General features: G+C 48.4%; 1 protein-coding gene across 1 annotated transcript in view; it reads left to right on the top strand.

The window, feature by feature from the left end:
- The window catches only part of Fbxw8 (F-box and WD repeat domain containing 8), a 95,561-nt gene that overhangs the window by 72,010 nt on the left and 10,101 nt on the right, over window positions 1-13,450 (top strand). The window contains exon 8 of the mRNA XM_031337640.1: window positions 9,203-9,330. Within this exon, the coding sequence (XP_031193500.1) occupies window positions 9,203-9,330 (128 nt within the window). The remainder of the gene's footprint in view (window positions 1-9,202; window positions 9,331-13,450) is intronic.

Below are 13,450 nucleotides of genomic sequence, written 5' to 3'. Positions count from 1 at the left end.
CACAGAGGTCCTGACATGTCTGAGGTTAGCACCCACAGGAGCAGAGCTGGTGATCGGTGTGCCTGGCCAGTATATGACGTCCCCAGAGCTACCATTGACACTCCTGCTGGGACTGCATTTGGGGTGTCCTGGAGTAGAGGTTTAAAGAGCAGGAACAGTGAAGCCTACTTGCAGAACTTCCCAGCTGGGTGAGAGATGTGTCCTCGGTCAACTCCATTGCTTTGGAGTTGGAAGTGAGAAAAGTAGTAGTCTCACCTTACAGCATTTTTTAGGGTCAGATGAACTGCAGGCACAGTAGAGTTCTGCACACAGAACGGTGCTGGCTCTTGGGAATAACCAGTTTGGGCAGAGATCAGAAAGGGGCTCTCTGGTATGGTAGCTGGGGTGGGAAGGGCTGGGCTCTGTCTGGCCTGCTTCCCATCTGGTCTCTGTGCACTGTGGAGCAAGGTATTTCAGATGGATTTCAGTTAGTTTCCTGGTGGCAGTTGAGACTCCGGAGTATATTGTGGGAGAATTGAGTACTACACTGCTTTGCGGGTCCCCAGGGATAGCATCACGGACTATGCAGTGAGCAGAGGTTGCTATATTTTATATATATATATATATATATATATATATATATATATATATATGTATGTATGTATGTATGTATGTATGTATTTATATATATATAAAACAAGTAAGTACGCACTGTCTATGGACTGTGCACCCACAGTAAAAGCTCTGCCTGACTGACTTTAGCCCACTTCAGCTGCCATTTGTTTCCATGGTCTGGCTTAGGGACTTTCTGCTGGCCCACCCTCTGAGCCGATTTTAATTTGGGTCTGAAGCAGAAGTCAGGTTGGTCAAAAGAAAGGGTAATTAGCCTGGCTTTCTGCCTCAAAGCATCGGGCCTACAGGCTGTGAGAACTCTGACCACTCTTTACCTGTCACCTCCATTGAAGACAGTATAGCGGTTGCACTTTAAGGAGCTGTGCCCTGGCATGCAGCTTCATTTCTCCCTATAAAGTTCATGCACTGATGCCCTGTCTCACAGGGCCCATGTGGCCTATGGCCTTTTTTTTTTTTTCCATGTGTAATACATAATTTTTAATTAGATATTTTCTTTATTTACATTTCAAATATTATCCCCTTTCCTGGTTTCCCCTCTGAAAAAAAACCCTATTCCCTCCCCCCTCCCCCTGCTCACCAACCCACCCTCTCCTGCTTCCTGGCCCTGGCATTCCCCTACACTGGGGCATCGAGCCTTCACAGGACCCAAGGGCCTCTCTTCCCATTGATGACCAACTAGGCCATCCTCTGCTATATATGCAGATGGAGCCATGAGTCCCACCATGTGTACTCTTTGGTTGGTGGTTTAGTCCCTGGGAGCTCTGAGGATACTGGTTAGTTCATATTGTTGTTTGTCCTAGGGGGCTGCAAACCCTTCAGTTCCTTGGGTCCTTTCTCTAGCTCCTTCATTGGGGACCCTGTGCTCAGTCCAGTGAATGGCTGTGAGCCCCCACTTCTGTATTAGTCGGGCACTGGCAGAGCTTCTCAGGAGACAGGTATATCAGGCTCCTGTCAGCCAGCGCTTGCTGGCATCCACAATAGAGTCTGGGTTTGGTGATTGTATATGGGAAGGACCCCCAGGTGGGGCAGTTTCTGGATTGTCCTTCTTTCAGTCTCTGCTCTATCCTTTCTCTCTGCAATTCCTTCCATGGGTATTCTGTTCCCTCTTCTAAGAAGGATCGAAGTATCCACACTTTTGTCTTCCTTCTTGAGTTTCTTATGGTTTATGGATTATATCTTGGGTATTCCGAGCTTCTGGACTAATATCCAATTATCAGTGAGTACATACCATGATGTGCAGTCTTTTGTGATTGGGCCTGTGTCCTTAATACCTGTGAACTGTGTAGAAATTCTCGTGCTGCTTTCTATGATGAGGCACAGCATGCAGGCCCCCAGGCTTCGGGCATGTTTGCATGGTGACATGCTCTGGATAAGAAGTGGCTCCTGCTCTCTTCAGTGTTCATGGTGGTCACACCCTTACCCTCTTCCCCTGTGGAGATGGCTATGTAAGGAGATAGCTGAAGCAGGCTGAAACTGCCACTGCTCACTGCTCTAAGGAGACCTTCATCACCCTGGGCATGTGTAAGGAGACACGGAGACCTGAGAGTCCTGGACTCTACAGGATGTGCTCACTCGGTTCCTTTCAGGCTTGGGTCACAGTAGGTATTGGTTTGGTTGGTGTGGTCCTTTATAGACATCTGCCCACATCACAAAGCCCTGAGCCTGGCACAGCCTATGTGATTGGCACTGCCTCCCCAGGAAGAAAGAGCCCAGTCCTGGAACAACCAGGGTTGCAGGTGCATTGGCACATGGTAGGGAGTGTGTAAGGCCTTGCCTACCCAGTGCCTGGCGACGCTCAGCATCACTGTCCCATCCCTGAAATATCTTGGCCTTGTGGGTTTGTCGCTCCAATTAAAACTTAGGCACAAGAGCGGCCAGGCTGCTTCTCCTTTGTGTAAGGGAGGACAGACAGTGCCAGAGCCTGTCATGGAAGCTGTTGGGGGGCTGTTTTCAGGGGGCTATGCTCATGTCAGGGAGCCATCTCTTCAAGCGCTGCCTCATGCAGGGTGCTGCTCAGGGCACCTGAGAGGCAGCTTCTGTTTGCCAACAGTTAAGTCACCTCTGAGACGGTGGTGAAAGTCATTCTCCACATGTTCACAGACATGGCTGCGCCAGGCCTCACGCTATGACTTATCTCTGGCAAGGACTTAAAATCGTCTCTCTGGCTGGTTGTCAAAAATTACATCATATCAGAGTAAACTGCTTTTAAATCAGACATCCATTATTCATGTATATTAACTGCTTTTTTATTTTTTATCAGCTGTTTTGTATGTGATTTACTTTTTCCCCAGCCTCCTTGCCCTCCCCAGTTGTCCATCTTCCTCATTCTTTTTTTTAAAATCTGAGCTCATCTGTAAATTCCCTGGGCCATTCACTTAGCCTTGTGAGTGAAGCAGCATGCTCACCTTGCTTTGTGGTGAAATGTATCAGTTGTTATTCTTTCCTTTCCTGTCTTTTCTGTTTACAAAAAAGAGTGTTGACGGCCGTCTTTGCAGAGCTGCACCATGCAGCAGAACCGTGTGTTCATGTTCACACTCAAAGCCTGTCTTTCTAAGACAGTGTCGCTTATGACCATGGTCAGACAGTGTGTGGGGACCACACACTTCATCTGCTTCATCTGGTGCGCAGCCAGGCACTGCTCTGGAATCCAGAGAAGTAGGCCCATGTTCACCCTGTGCGGCTGGCATCTGGTGGTTCAGGGACATTTCCTTCCTTCTGGCATTGGACTAGAATAGGGCCAGAGTTGTTCTGTTACTGCTGACGCTTCACTGTTTGTAGCCTGTGTTGTTCTTTCTCTGCAGTTACTTGAGTCACTTCTCCCAACCACTCAGACTTTTTCTGGAGTGGTTTTCAGTTCATTCACTTTGTCAGTGAGGCCCAGCCTGCCTTTCTAACTGAAATGTCCTCATTGTGCTGGCCCTCTTGAAGACCAGCCTGGCTAGATTACTGTGGTTTTATGTTGACAATATTTGCTCAGTCCCTTGAAGATACTGCTGGTTTTGACATCCACTGACACTGGTGCAAAGATGACTATGGCTATGACTGCTCATGCCTCTGAGGACTTGTCTCCCTTTGCTGTTGGAACGTCCAGTCCTCCAGCTCTGAGCTAGCCTGGGACCGACAGAGCCCTGTGTCAAAAACAGCGGAACCTCTAAGATCAGCACTCGGATCTAATGTTCTCTGCTTTCACTCCCAGCATCTGTGTATGGATTTGTTTTAATTTATTCTGTTGGTGATTTCTGATGATTCCTTTCAGCCATACCAAACACCCAGTTCCTGTTGAAAGCTTCTCTGTTCGCTCTGTGGAGCTCAGGTTAGATGTGTTGGACCAACATAGTAATCTGGCCTCAGTCCCATCTACGTGTCTGCGGTATGTTCTAAGGAACTGCTCAGATCTAGCTTCTAGCTCTTGGGGTCTCCCTGGATTGCCCTCAGTCTTTGCTTAGCTCATCCATCTACTGTGAATACTAGAAATTCTGAGTTCACTTTCTTCAATGTACTCAGTTTGCTGCTGCCTGCCCTGCCACACAGTAGGTGACTGTACATGCCGACCCCAGACTGGATGCAGCCGACTCTGTCTTTAACCTGAAACTGTCACTGCTTCAGAAGCCTGTCCCTGCTTCTTTCTGTATCCAGGTTCCATCCTTTATTGTGAGCGGATACACAGCTGGTATTGATTTTCAGGTACCACAGAGGTCTGGGTGGCTCCAGGTGGTGTGGGAGCATTGTACTCCTGAGCTGAGCTGAGCTGAGCTGAGCTGCACCCAGGGCGGGGTCTCACCTTCACCCCACCAGCTATTATTTGCATAGACTCAGCTTTATGCAAAGATCTCAGTTATGATGTCTCCTGTGCTGACAAACGCTGGGTCCCCACCTGACATAGTCAGAGGTCTCCAGAGCAGCCCCCAGCCAGGCTCCCAGACTCCTTTGTAATCTCAATGCTCTCTTCATTTTGGGCTCCTGTGGATTGTATCACTTCCCTTGTGGTGAACAGAGGGTGCAAAGGGCTGTCTGGTAGCTGACTTGAGTTACACTTTGAGAAGCTTTCTACCAGGCATACTGGTCTGCCACCTTATCAGACAGCAAGAGAACCCACAGGGTTGGTGTACTCTGGCAGGATGAAGTAGCTTTTGAATAAACCTCAGGTCACCTGGGAGTGGAAGGAAGAGGTAAGCGGTAGAGGAAAGGCCAAAACTGGAGTGAATTCTAGTTTTGCTCAGTCTCTAGTCTGAACCAGTTTATCACTAAATAAAAAAGCATGCACCTAGCCAGATGCAGGCCCACATAAGGACCATGGCATCTGGTACCTGCTGGTCATGCACGCATCTGGTGCTAGTCATGCTGAGCACTGCGTCCAAGGTGGAGCAGCAGCATTTCTGCTCCAGGGACCACACAGCCCCATCCCACCCCCCTGTCAAGGAAGCACTTCGCTGTGTAAGTATGGGGTAACAAAGCTGCACCTTTCCAGACAGTTTGCGACTGTTTTCCTCTCAGTGTCTGAGAGCTGCAAGCAGAAGACACAGTTCAGGGTGGCACTTGGGAACACCAGATGCAGCATGTGTGTGATGTGTGGTGGTGGAGAGAGCAGAGCACACCTGACTGGGTGCAGATGCAGAGCATGTGGCTGGCTTGCACTGTTCAGAGCTGGCGTCTGCCCGCGCCTTTCCCCAAAGAGCAAAGTGTATTTGGTAGCTAGAGATAGGAGGAAGAGGGGTAAGCTGTGTCTGCAGCTTTGGGTCAGGCCTTACCTCTGTGTCTTTGGAATGCTTTCCATCCCTTTTCAGCATACCCCTTGTTTAAAGGGAAGCAGGCAAATTCTCTTTGCTTCAAAATGTTCTTACAATGCTGTTGTTCAGGGTAGAGGCGCCTTCATTGCTGAGCACGCTGGTGAAGAAGCCTGAGGCTCCAAGGAGGCGAGCCAGCCACCCTCTCAAGTTTGGTAAAATTAATGTGGTTGTGTTCCTTGTTCATCAGAACACAATCACAGTTCTGTCGGCAAAGCTCCAAAGCTCTTCGAAGGCATCTCTGTTTATTGGTGGTTCATGCTTACAGATGAGTGATGTCAGTCCCAGGTTTAGAAGAAGTTCCTGTGCTCAATTCTGATTTCTCAGAGTGGAGAAGAAGAAGGGGGTGGCAAGCTTTCAGCTGACCCCACTTTGAGGGTAGTAGCCACCTTTTGGCCCTTCCATCATGATTTGTCTGGAAAGCCAGAGCCTCTAGGCACCCTCAGCAGACCTGGTCACATGTAGAAGATGCAAGCCTCCCCACCTAGAGTAGTCGCTGATGATTTCCAGATGGTGGACCTGTGACTATCTTCTTCCCATAATACTATGGCCAGTACAACAGCCCTCCTCCTGCTTGAGACACCAGCTGCTAGGACACAGCATTACGATGGCTCTGTCATCCCAGAAGAGGCAGGTCCCATGTGGGGAAGAGTGGGCCAGCTGGGCCAGCAGCAGCTGGCACAGATATGACTCTTTTATCTGGCAGTATGTTAGCTGCCACACCAGTTCACTCCAGTGCCCGCTACTCAGAAGATTTGTAAATGTTTGTCACCCGGCTGTTGAGTGATTTATCAAAAACCAGATAGAAACAACTTATTTATCAGAATGGAATTATGTATTCACCATGGAAGCTCTCCTAGCCATTCAAAATACCCAGAGCTTCTTGTAGTAGAGACCCATTGTAAAACACCAGCCTCACATAGAGATGACTTATGCAGCATGTACAGAGCAAGAGAGACAGACCTTTAAACTAAAATCTATGCATTTATTACCAGACTGTTCAGGGTGGCTTGTTCCTGGAGATGAGCCGCACTGGGCCACCACATTCTTCTGTTACATATTTTATTGTTAAACTATAAGATGTCGTATATTTAAAACATGTCTTTAAAAGTAGACTTGAGAACAGTCAGAATAGTTGAAAGCTAGGATTCTAAAACTGTTTTATGAGAAACAACTTAATCTTTCTGAGGGGGAAATAAGCAGAAATGGAAAACTTGCTGCCTGGTCCCTTATGATGATGCAGCTCTCATTCCCAGAGGGTCCCATAGATCCAACTGCACTACAGAAGGGAGAATGAGAGCTCGAAGCGCGTCGCCTGCAGATGTCCAGGAGACTCAGCGGATAGCAGCACATGTCTGCCTGCGCTGTGGTTGCAGCTAACACTGCTGAACCTGCATTTGCTGCTCAGCTAATCTATCGACTCAGTAGCCACATTAGTGCAGAGCACCTGCTCCCACATTGTAGCTGGGGGGAGTTTCCCTTCTCTCAAGCATCTCTGAACACCTCTGAGAACAACTCAAGTGGTCGTGGGTTAAGACTCACCCAACCAGGGCAATAAAGAGAAAAATTAGTCTAATGCATGGTCTTAACAAGAGGGAGTGTGAGCATGAATAATTGATGTCACTAGGCAGTGGCAATCAGATCAAATGAAGTCCCATTTGCTCAACCTTATTAAAAGAGAGAGAGTGTGGGAGGGAGGGAGCCATGGTAAAGGTCGTTAAGGGACTTGTAGCGTGGAAGACCTGCCTTGGAGATGGTAATGTGTTTTCCAATCTCTGTGGTCTTTAACTAAACGCAATGGTAAAGGTTCTCTTTGGATAGTTCTGAGCCGTTGAATTATTGAGTACTTTAGAACTACTTGACTGCTGACTTGGATGTCTTCATGATGAATTTGCAGAGTCCTTTTGGCAAGGATTATCTCTCCACATCACTCAGAGATGATTCATCCACTTGTCAAAAAGGAACTAAAAGAAAGTGGAGGCTACTGCTGGCTGTGTGCGCCTCATTCTTGTGCTTCTTCCTCTGCTGCTGAAGTCCCGCATTCCTGCTGTGCACGCTGATATGCTGTAGAAACAAAAATGTCAGTCTGAAGTATTGAAATCTCTGTGATGATAATCAGGTCCAGAACAGTTTCCTTTTTAGAAAATTAATAGACTTTTAAAAATTGTTACACAGAAGCTGTATTTCTCTGGGGCTACCGTAGCATTTCTGTGCATGCACAGGGCAGGGCTGCACTTGAAACGCCTTACCTCAGAGCTGCTGCTTTGCGCTGGGAACATTGTCCAAGCACACCCTCAGGTAGCTCTGGTTTTCATTTTTCCTCCTTCCAGAAGCCACCTGTAATAGTGTCCAGCTCAGCTGCTGAAGATGGATTTGATCATGTCTGTATTGGAAACAGCACCATCTTAGTTATTTATAAATTGTTTAAAACATTCTTGTCAGGAGCCAGGCATGGCACATGCCTTTAATCCCAGCACTCAGGAGGCAGAGGCTGGTGGATCTCTTGAGTTGGAGGCCAACCTGATCTATACACTGAGTCCCAGGATAGCCAGGAATACTCAATGAGACCCTGTTTCTAAAAATAAAAGCAAACAAGCACACTTGCCTCTCTGTCTAGAACTTTTCTTGTTCGCTGCATCTTGTCTTGTGGATTAGGTGTTGAGAATTAGGTGTTGTGGATTCTGCCGCTGTCTTTCCACAGTAGTTAATTACCCCGACCATGGTGTTAGATTCCCACAGACTCTTGAAGGTTCAGGTGTTAGAAATGTGTGCCACCATGAGATTGATGGTTGTTCCACAGTGGAGATGATGTAATGTGTTAGGAATTTCTCAGGACCAACACAAGAATCTCCACTCTTAAGTGCTAAGTATCTGGGTTAACTAGAGGAGCACATGCTTTGTTGGAGTGCCATAGAGTCGCTCTGCAAACCCAGAGTGCTCACCATGCGCTCAGCAGAAGTCAGTGCAAGTAGAGTGGAAAGGCCTGTGTACTGTTCACTGAATGCACCCAGCTGAGCTAGAAATGTTTTTCATTAAAAAATTAACTGGACAACAGGTTATGGTGGTGTATGCACTCTGGAGGCAGAGGTAAGTATATCTCTGTGAGTTCCAGGACAGCCAGGGCTACACAGTGAGAACCTGTTTCAAAAAACAAAAAACAAAAAACCCAAACCCTGATTCAGGCCTGACTCCAGGAGGTGTCTGTGATCCGTCCTTCATTCTCCTTTGCTGAGGAAGAGGCACAACTGTCCAGGAGGGTGACAGTGTCTAGAGCCTGCAGACATCAGCTCGCTGGCTTTGACACCCAGAACCAAATTCCCAGCCCCAGAGGGGAGAGTGGGGAAGAAGGTGCTGTTGGAGTGTGGCTCAGTGTGAGCTGCCATGTCATTGTGTCTGCAGTACACTTCCCTCAGCTCCTGTAAGCTCTTCAGCTAACCCCAGATCAGAAGCCAGTGACTTGTTGCTTCCATTCCTTAAAACAAAACAACCAGCAAGCAAACCCAGAAAACGTGTGTGGGTTAGGATTCAGTTGAGCTGTGTGGGGAAAGCGGGCTGGCTGACTGCTGCTCATCTGTCTGTCCCCTGCTTTTGCCCAGGAACTCTTTGGTTTCCCCATCTTGGTCTTTTGTCACTTAATTGGCTGTGTCCCTCTACTCTCAGTGGCCTGCAAGTGCCCAAGCCATTGGGCAGCAAAACGTCTTGTGGGGACAGAGGGAAGCACACTTCTCCTCAAGGGTGGCACATGGAAAGTAGATTATGTCCCCTGATTGTATGGGGCTGACACCCTGTGCTTTCTTTCCCCTCAGATCCTGGTGTACAGCCTGGAAGCAGAACGCTGCCTCTCGAAGCTGGGCAACGCACTCGGAGACTTCACCTGTGTCAACATCCGGGACAGCCCTCCCAACCTCATGGTCAGCGGCAACATGGACAGGAGGTAGGTCAGGGCTGAAGGGCCCATCATCTTGGCCCGGAGCCATGCATACCTCATGCTTCAGCCTTGCCCGAAGGCCCAGCCCCATCCTTTGGACTTGGAGCACAGTCTCACATTAGGTAATAGTTGGACCTGCTACACATCCACTCGGCTTCTAAAGCACCACAGGAAAGTTCTCTTTGCAGGCAGTTGGTGGATGGTCCAGAGAGATCACTTGGAATATCTTCTGTCCCCTGCTGCAGAATTTGTTTGGCACTGAAAAGCTCACTTTCCAACATTAAAAACAATAACCTAAGGGACGGGCTATGTTCATCACAATAGGGCTGTCTGCCAAGAGAGGCCAAGACTGTATTTCAGAACGCTGTGTGTCCCTCTGGTGACAGGAAAGAGACTTGATGGGAACAGATTCCAGTTTGTATTTAGCTGATTAGCGGCCTTCTCTTTAACACGTTGGCTGAGGGAGTCAGTTTCCCCAGCACACAGGCCCGTGCCAGTCTTTCTCACTGCAGGATTAAAGTGTTTGAAAGACCCTTCCGGTCCAGATTTTAGTTTTCTCCCCCTTGTCCTGTCTTTTCCTTTGCTTTCTGTCTGCTTTTTGGCTAGTTACCTGCTGTGTCTGTTTCAGTGCCCCAGAGAGAGGTAGACTGGATGGAGGCCAAGGCTGCTGGCACCCCTCCCTTGGGCCCAGCCTGGGCTGCAGGTGCCAAGCATCGGCTGTGGGTATCAGCTCTGAGGCGAGCGTTCCTTTGTGCCAAATCTCAAAGCTCTGTCCCAGTAGAGCAGCAGCTTGAAGAAATCACTGTTGGATCACACAGTATTTCCAACCCCTGAACCTCACCCACTAGCCCCACACCCACCTATAGAAAAAGAGCCCAAGGAGAAAGCGCTCAGTCTCTTGACTCCCAGGGGCTCCTCAGAGACGCAGAGTGGGGCTTACAAATGAAGCTCTGAGTTTGGTGTGCTAAGGCTTGAGAGATAGCTCAGTCAGTAAATGACTGCTGGGCAAACATGACCTACAGGTAGATCCCAGAACCCATGTTTAAAACAACAGTGAAACATGCTGAGCATGGTGGTTCACACCTTTAATCCCAGCACTTGGGAGGCAGAGGCAGGCAAATTTCTGAGTTCAAGTCTATCCTGGTCTACATAGTGAGTTCTAGGACAGCTAGAGCTACACAGAGAAACCCTGTCTCAGAAAACAAACAAACAAACAAAAAACCACAGTAACAACCAAAAAAGGTGTGCTCATGTTCATCTGTATGGTGGGGGAGGGGCACAGGCTGAATCCTCAGAGCTCAGAGCAAGTCAAGGAGCTCTGGGCTCAATGAGAAACCTGTCTCAAATGATGAGGTGTAGAGGGCAACTGAGGATGGCTGGCATTGACCTTTGACTTCTACATGCCCTTGCTCACAGGTGCACACACACATTTACCACACATGTACACATGCGCACACATTGCACATCCCACCACCACCTAGGCAGTAGCTCCAGTGTGTGGCCAGGGAAACTGACCAGTCCCCATGATCTGAGCTGACAGTCTCAGCTGTTTACTAGTGGAGCAAATATCAGGGGCTCTCAGGTACCTCCGCATATCAGGCCTGGAGCCGTGGACCCTGGCCAGAGTGTATGTACATTGTGAGCTTCTTGGTGCTCCAGAGCAAAGGAGCTCCTTGTATGTGAAGACCTTAGCCCAGATAGCTCCAGGATGTCACAGCTACTGCCAGCTGACTCTTGAAAGCTGTCTTCCTGGACATGTAGGTACAACACTTGGTAAAGCTGCCTTTTTTACTCTGGATTGTAGCTACTTCCTCATACACCATGACATGACGAGACAACACCTACCCAGTTCAGAAGGCCCTCTGGTCTATGAAAACCCCAAGTTTAATTTTGAGAAATCCATTTATTAGAATGTAGTGGAACTGAATTTTTTAAATAAAACTGGAAGGTCCCAGGTTCCCAGCACATCAGTCAACAGGTGACAGGCAGGGACAGAGCTCCTCAGAGTTAGAGCCTGGATGCCCCACCCTTTAGAATAAACCCAAGCTACAGGCCTGGGCTCGAGTCTCCAGTGGGGGCTTACAGTTAGCCTTTGGAGGAAAAGCCAAGACCCACGTCACCTAAAAGTCTAGATCTTCAGTCCTTCCCTCTCCAGTGTGTAGTTTCTATGAAAGAAGTGAAATGTATGTTAGCCCTATTGGTAAGTTCTTGTACATTCCCAGGTTAGTCCCTGCTAGGGCAGCCTGCCCAACAGCTAGGATAGTAACATGGACACATTGGTCCCAACCCCAAATCATCATTCTGCTCTGTTCTCCTGAGGAAACGGGGGAGTCAGGGGTTAAGCTCATTCAATTCCAGGAAAGTAGTTACAGCCTCCTGCCCGACCCTGCAGTTCCGTTGTGGGAACCTCTGTTCAGGACAGGGAAAGGAAACACTGGACAGTGTGAAGCCTCGTGGTGCAGCCACTTCCCCGGGTGTTCCACTGCAGTCCATCAGAGTTGACTACCGCCACAGATTATTATTTCATCCATGGGTTTTCTGACAGTCAGGCTAAGGGCAGCAAACTGCAGCCAGAGCCTCCATGTCTGGCAGTGAGTGGAGGAAACTCGTAGCTGTTAGCACAGGGCTGTGTCCAGTGAGATCCTTCCTGTGTGCCTCTTAACCTGCGTGCCATTCCTCAGTGATAGCCAGGGTCCAGAGTAGAGCACACTCATGCAGTGCCAGAGACAGAGCTGGAGCTGAGGGCAGCTGCTGGGATGTACGGTACGTTCCTTGGACCAACAATCCTCACCATCCCCAGATTTCATTTGTTTCTTGAGGGGGGTAGGGAGGATGGATGGATGGATGGATGTGTGTATACACATTCATGTGTGAGTGTTATATGTACACATCAGGTGTGTGCGTGTGTGCATGCTGCAGAACACACATAAAGATCAGAGGACAGCATCATCTGTCAGTCCTTGTTTCCTCCAACTTGGCTGTGTGTACAGACTAGCTGGTCCAGAAGCTCGTGGAGACTCTCCTGTCTCCATGTCTCATCTCATCATACGGCCACTGCATTACAGATGTGTGCTACTATGTCCAGCTTTACCTGGGCCTTGTGAGGCCAGACTCAGGTAGGTCCTTATTGTTGTCTGCCAAGCGCTTTACCCACAAAGCTATCTCTCCACTGAAAGTTCATTTTTGGCAACTCTTCCTTGAGGTGGAGTTTACGTCTGTGTGACCCATCAACTTAACCGCACAGTTAATTTCAGAATAGTACCCTAGACAGAAGCCCTGCACAATGAGTAGGCTCTCCCGTCTGTCCAGACTCTGCACTCTGAATAGCAGTAGCTGACTTTCCTTCAGTGTGCACTTACCTGTGGACATCCACGTATGTGGTCAGCATGGTCAGCATGAGGCCTCGAATGACTTATTGCTACATAGTTTCATGTTTTCAGGGTAAGCCCACGTGTTAGTGTATATCAGAACACTTCCTTTTTTATCAGTTAATGCCCATCATTAGACAGAGAGCATCTGCCCATCTCTAAGCCAGTGGACATCTGGGTGCTTTAATCAAGTCTCTTAATAGTTTTGACCATTATAGTAATTCATGTGTAAATTTTGTGTATCTTCAGTTCTCTTATGAGTATAGACACCTGAGAATTGAGTTGCTGGCTTCAGTGGTAATTGTCATGCCCTTCTGGAATAACTGCTCATCCTGTCTGCCCTGGTGCAGTTTCCCCTTGTCCTCAGCCCCTGGGCAGTCCTCAGTCTTTTTGGCAGGCAACTGGTCTGTGAGGAACTCACTCTGTAGACCAGGCTGGCCTCGAACTCAGAAATCCACCTGCCTCTGCCTCCCAAGTGCTGGGATTAAAGGCGTGCGCCACCACTGCCCAGCCCAAATCCTATTTTCAATTGAAGTTTTTATTGTTGAGTTGTGGCAGGTTTTTCACTTCCCTGGGTGTAAATCCCTTGTCAGATGAGTCTCTGCAAATTTTCCTTCCCTTGTATAAAGGGTATCCACTGCTGACAGTGTACTCTACAGCATGTTGTGTTCTCACTATTCACAGTGTACTCTACAGCATAGGGTGTTCTCACTGTTCACAGTGTATACTCTACACCATAGGGTGTTCTCACTGTTCAC

The sequence above is a fragment of the Mastomys coucha genome, unplaced genomic scaffold (genome assembly GCF_008632895.1).
Source record: "Mastomys coucha isolate ucsf_1 unplaced genomic scaffold, UCSF_Mcou_1 pScaffold22, whole genome shotgun sequence".
NCBI lineage: Eukaryota > Metazoa > Chordata > Mammalia > Rodentia > Muridae > Mastomys > Mastomys coucha.
This window is presented reverse-complemented; position numbering and strand designations above follow the sequence as displayed.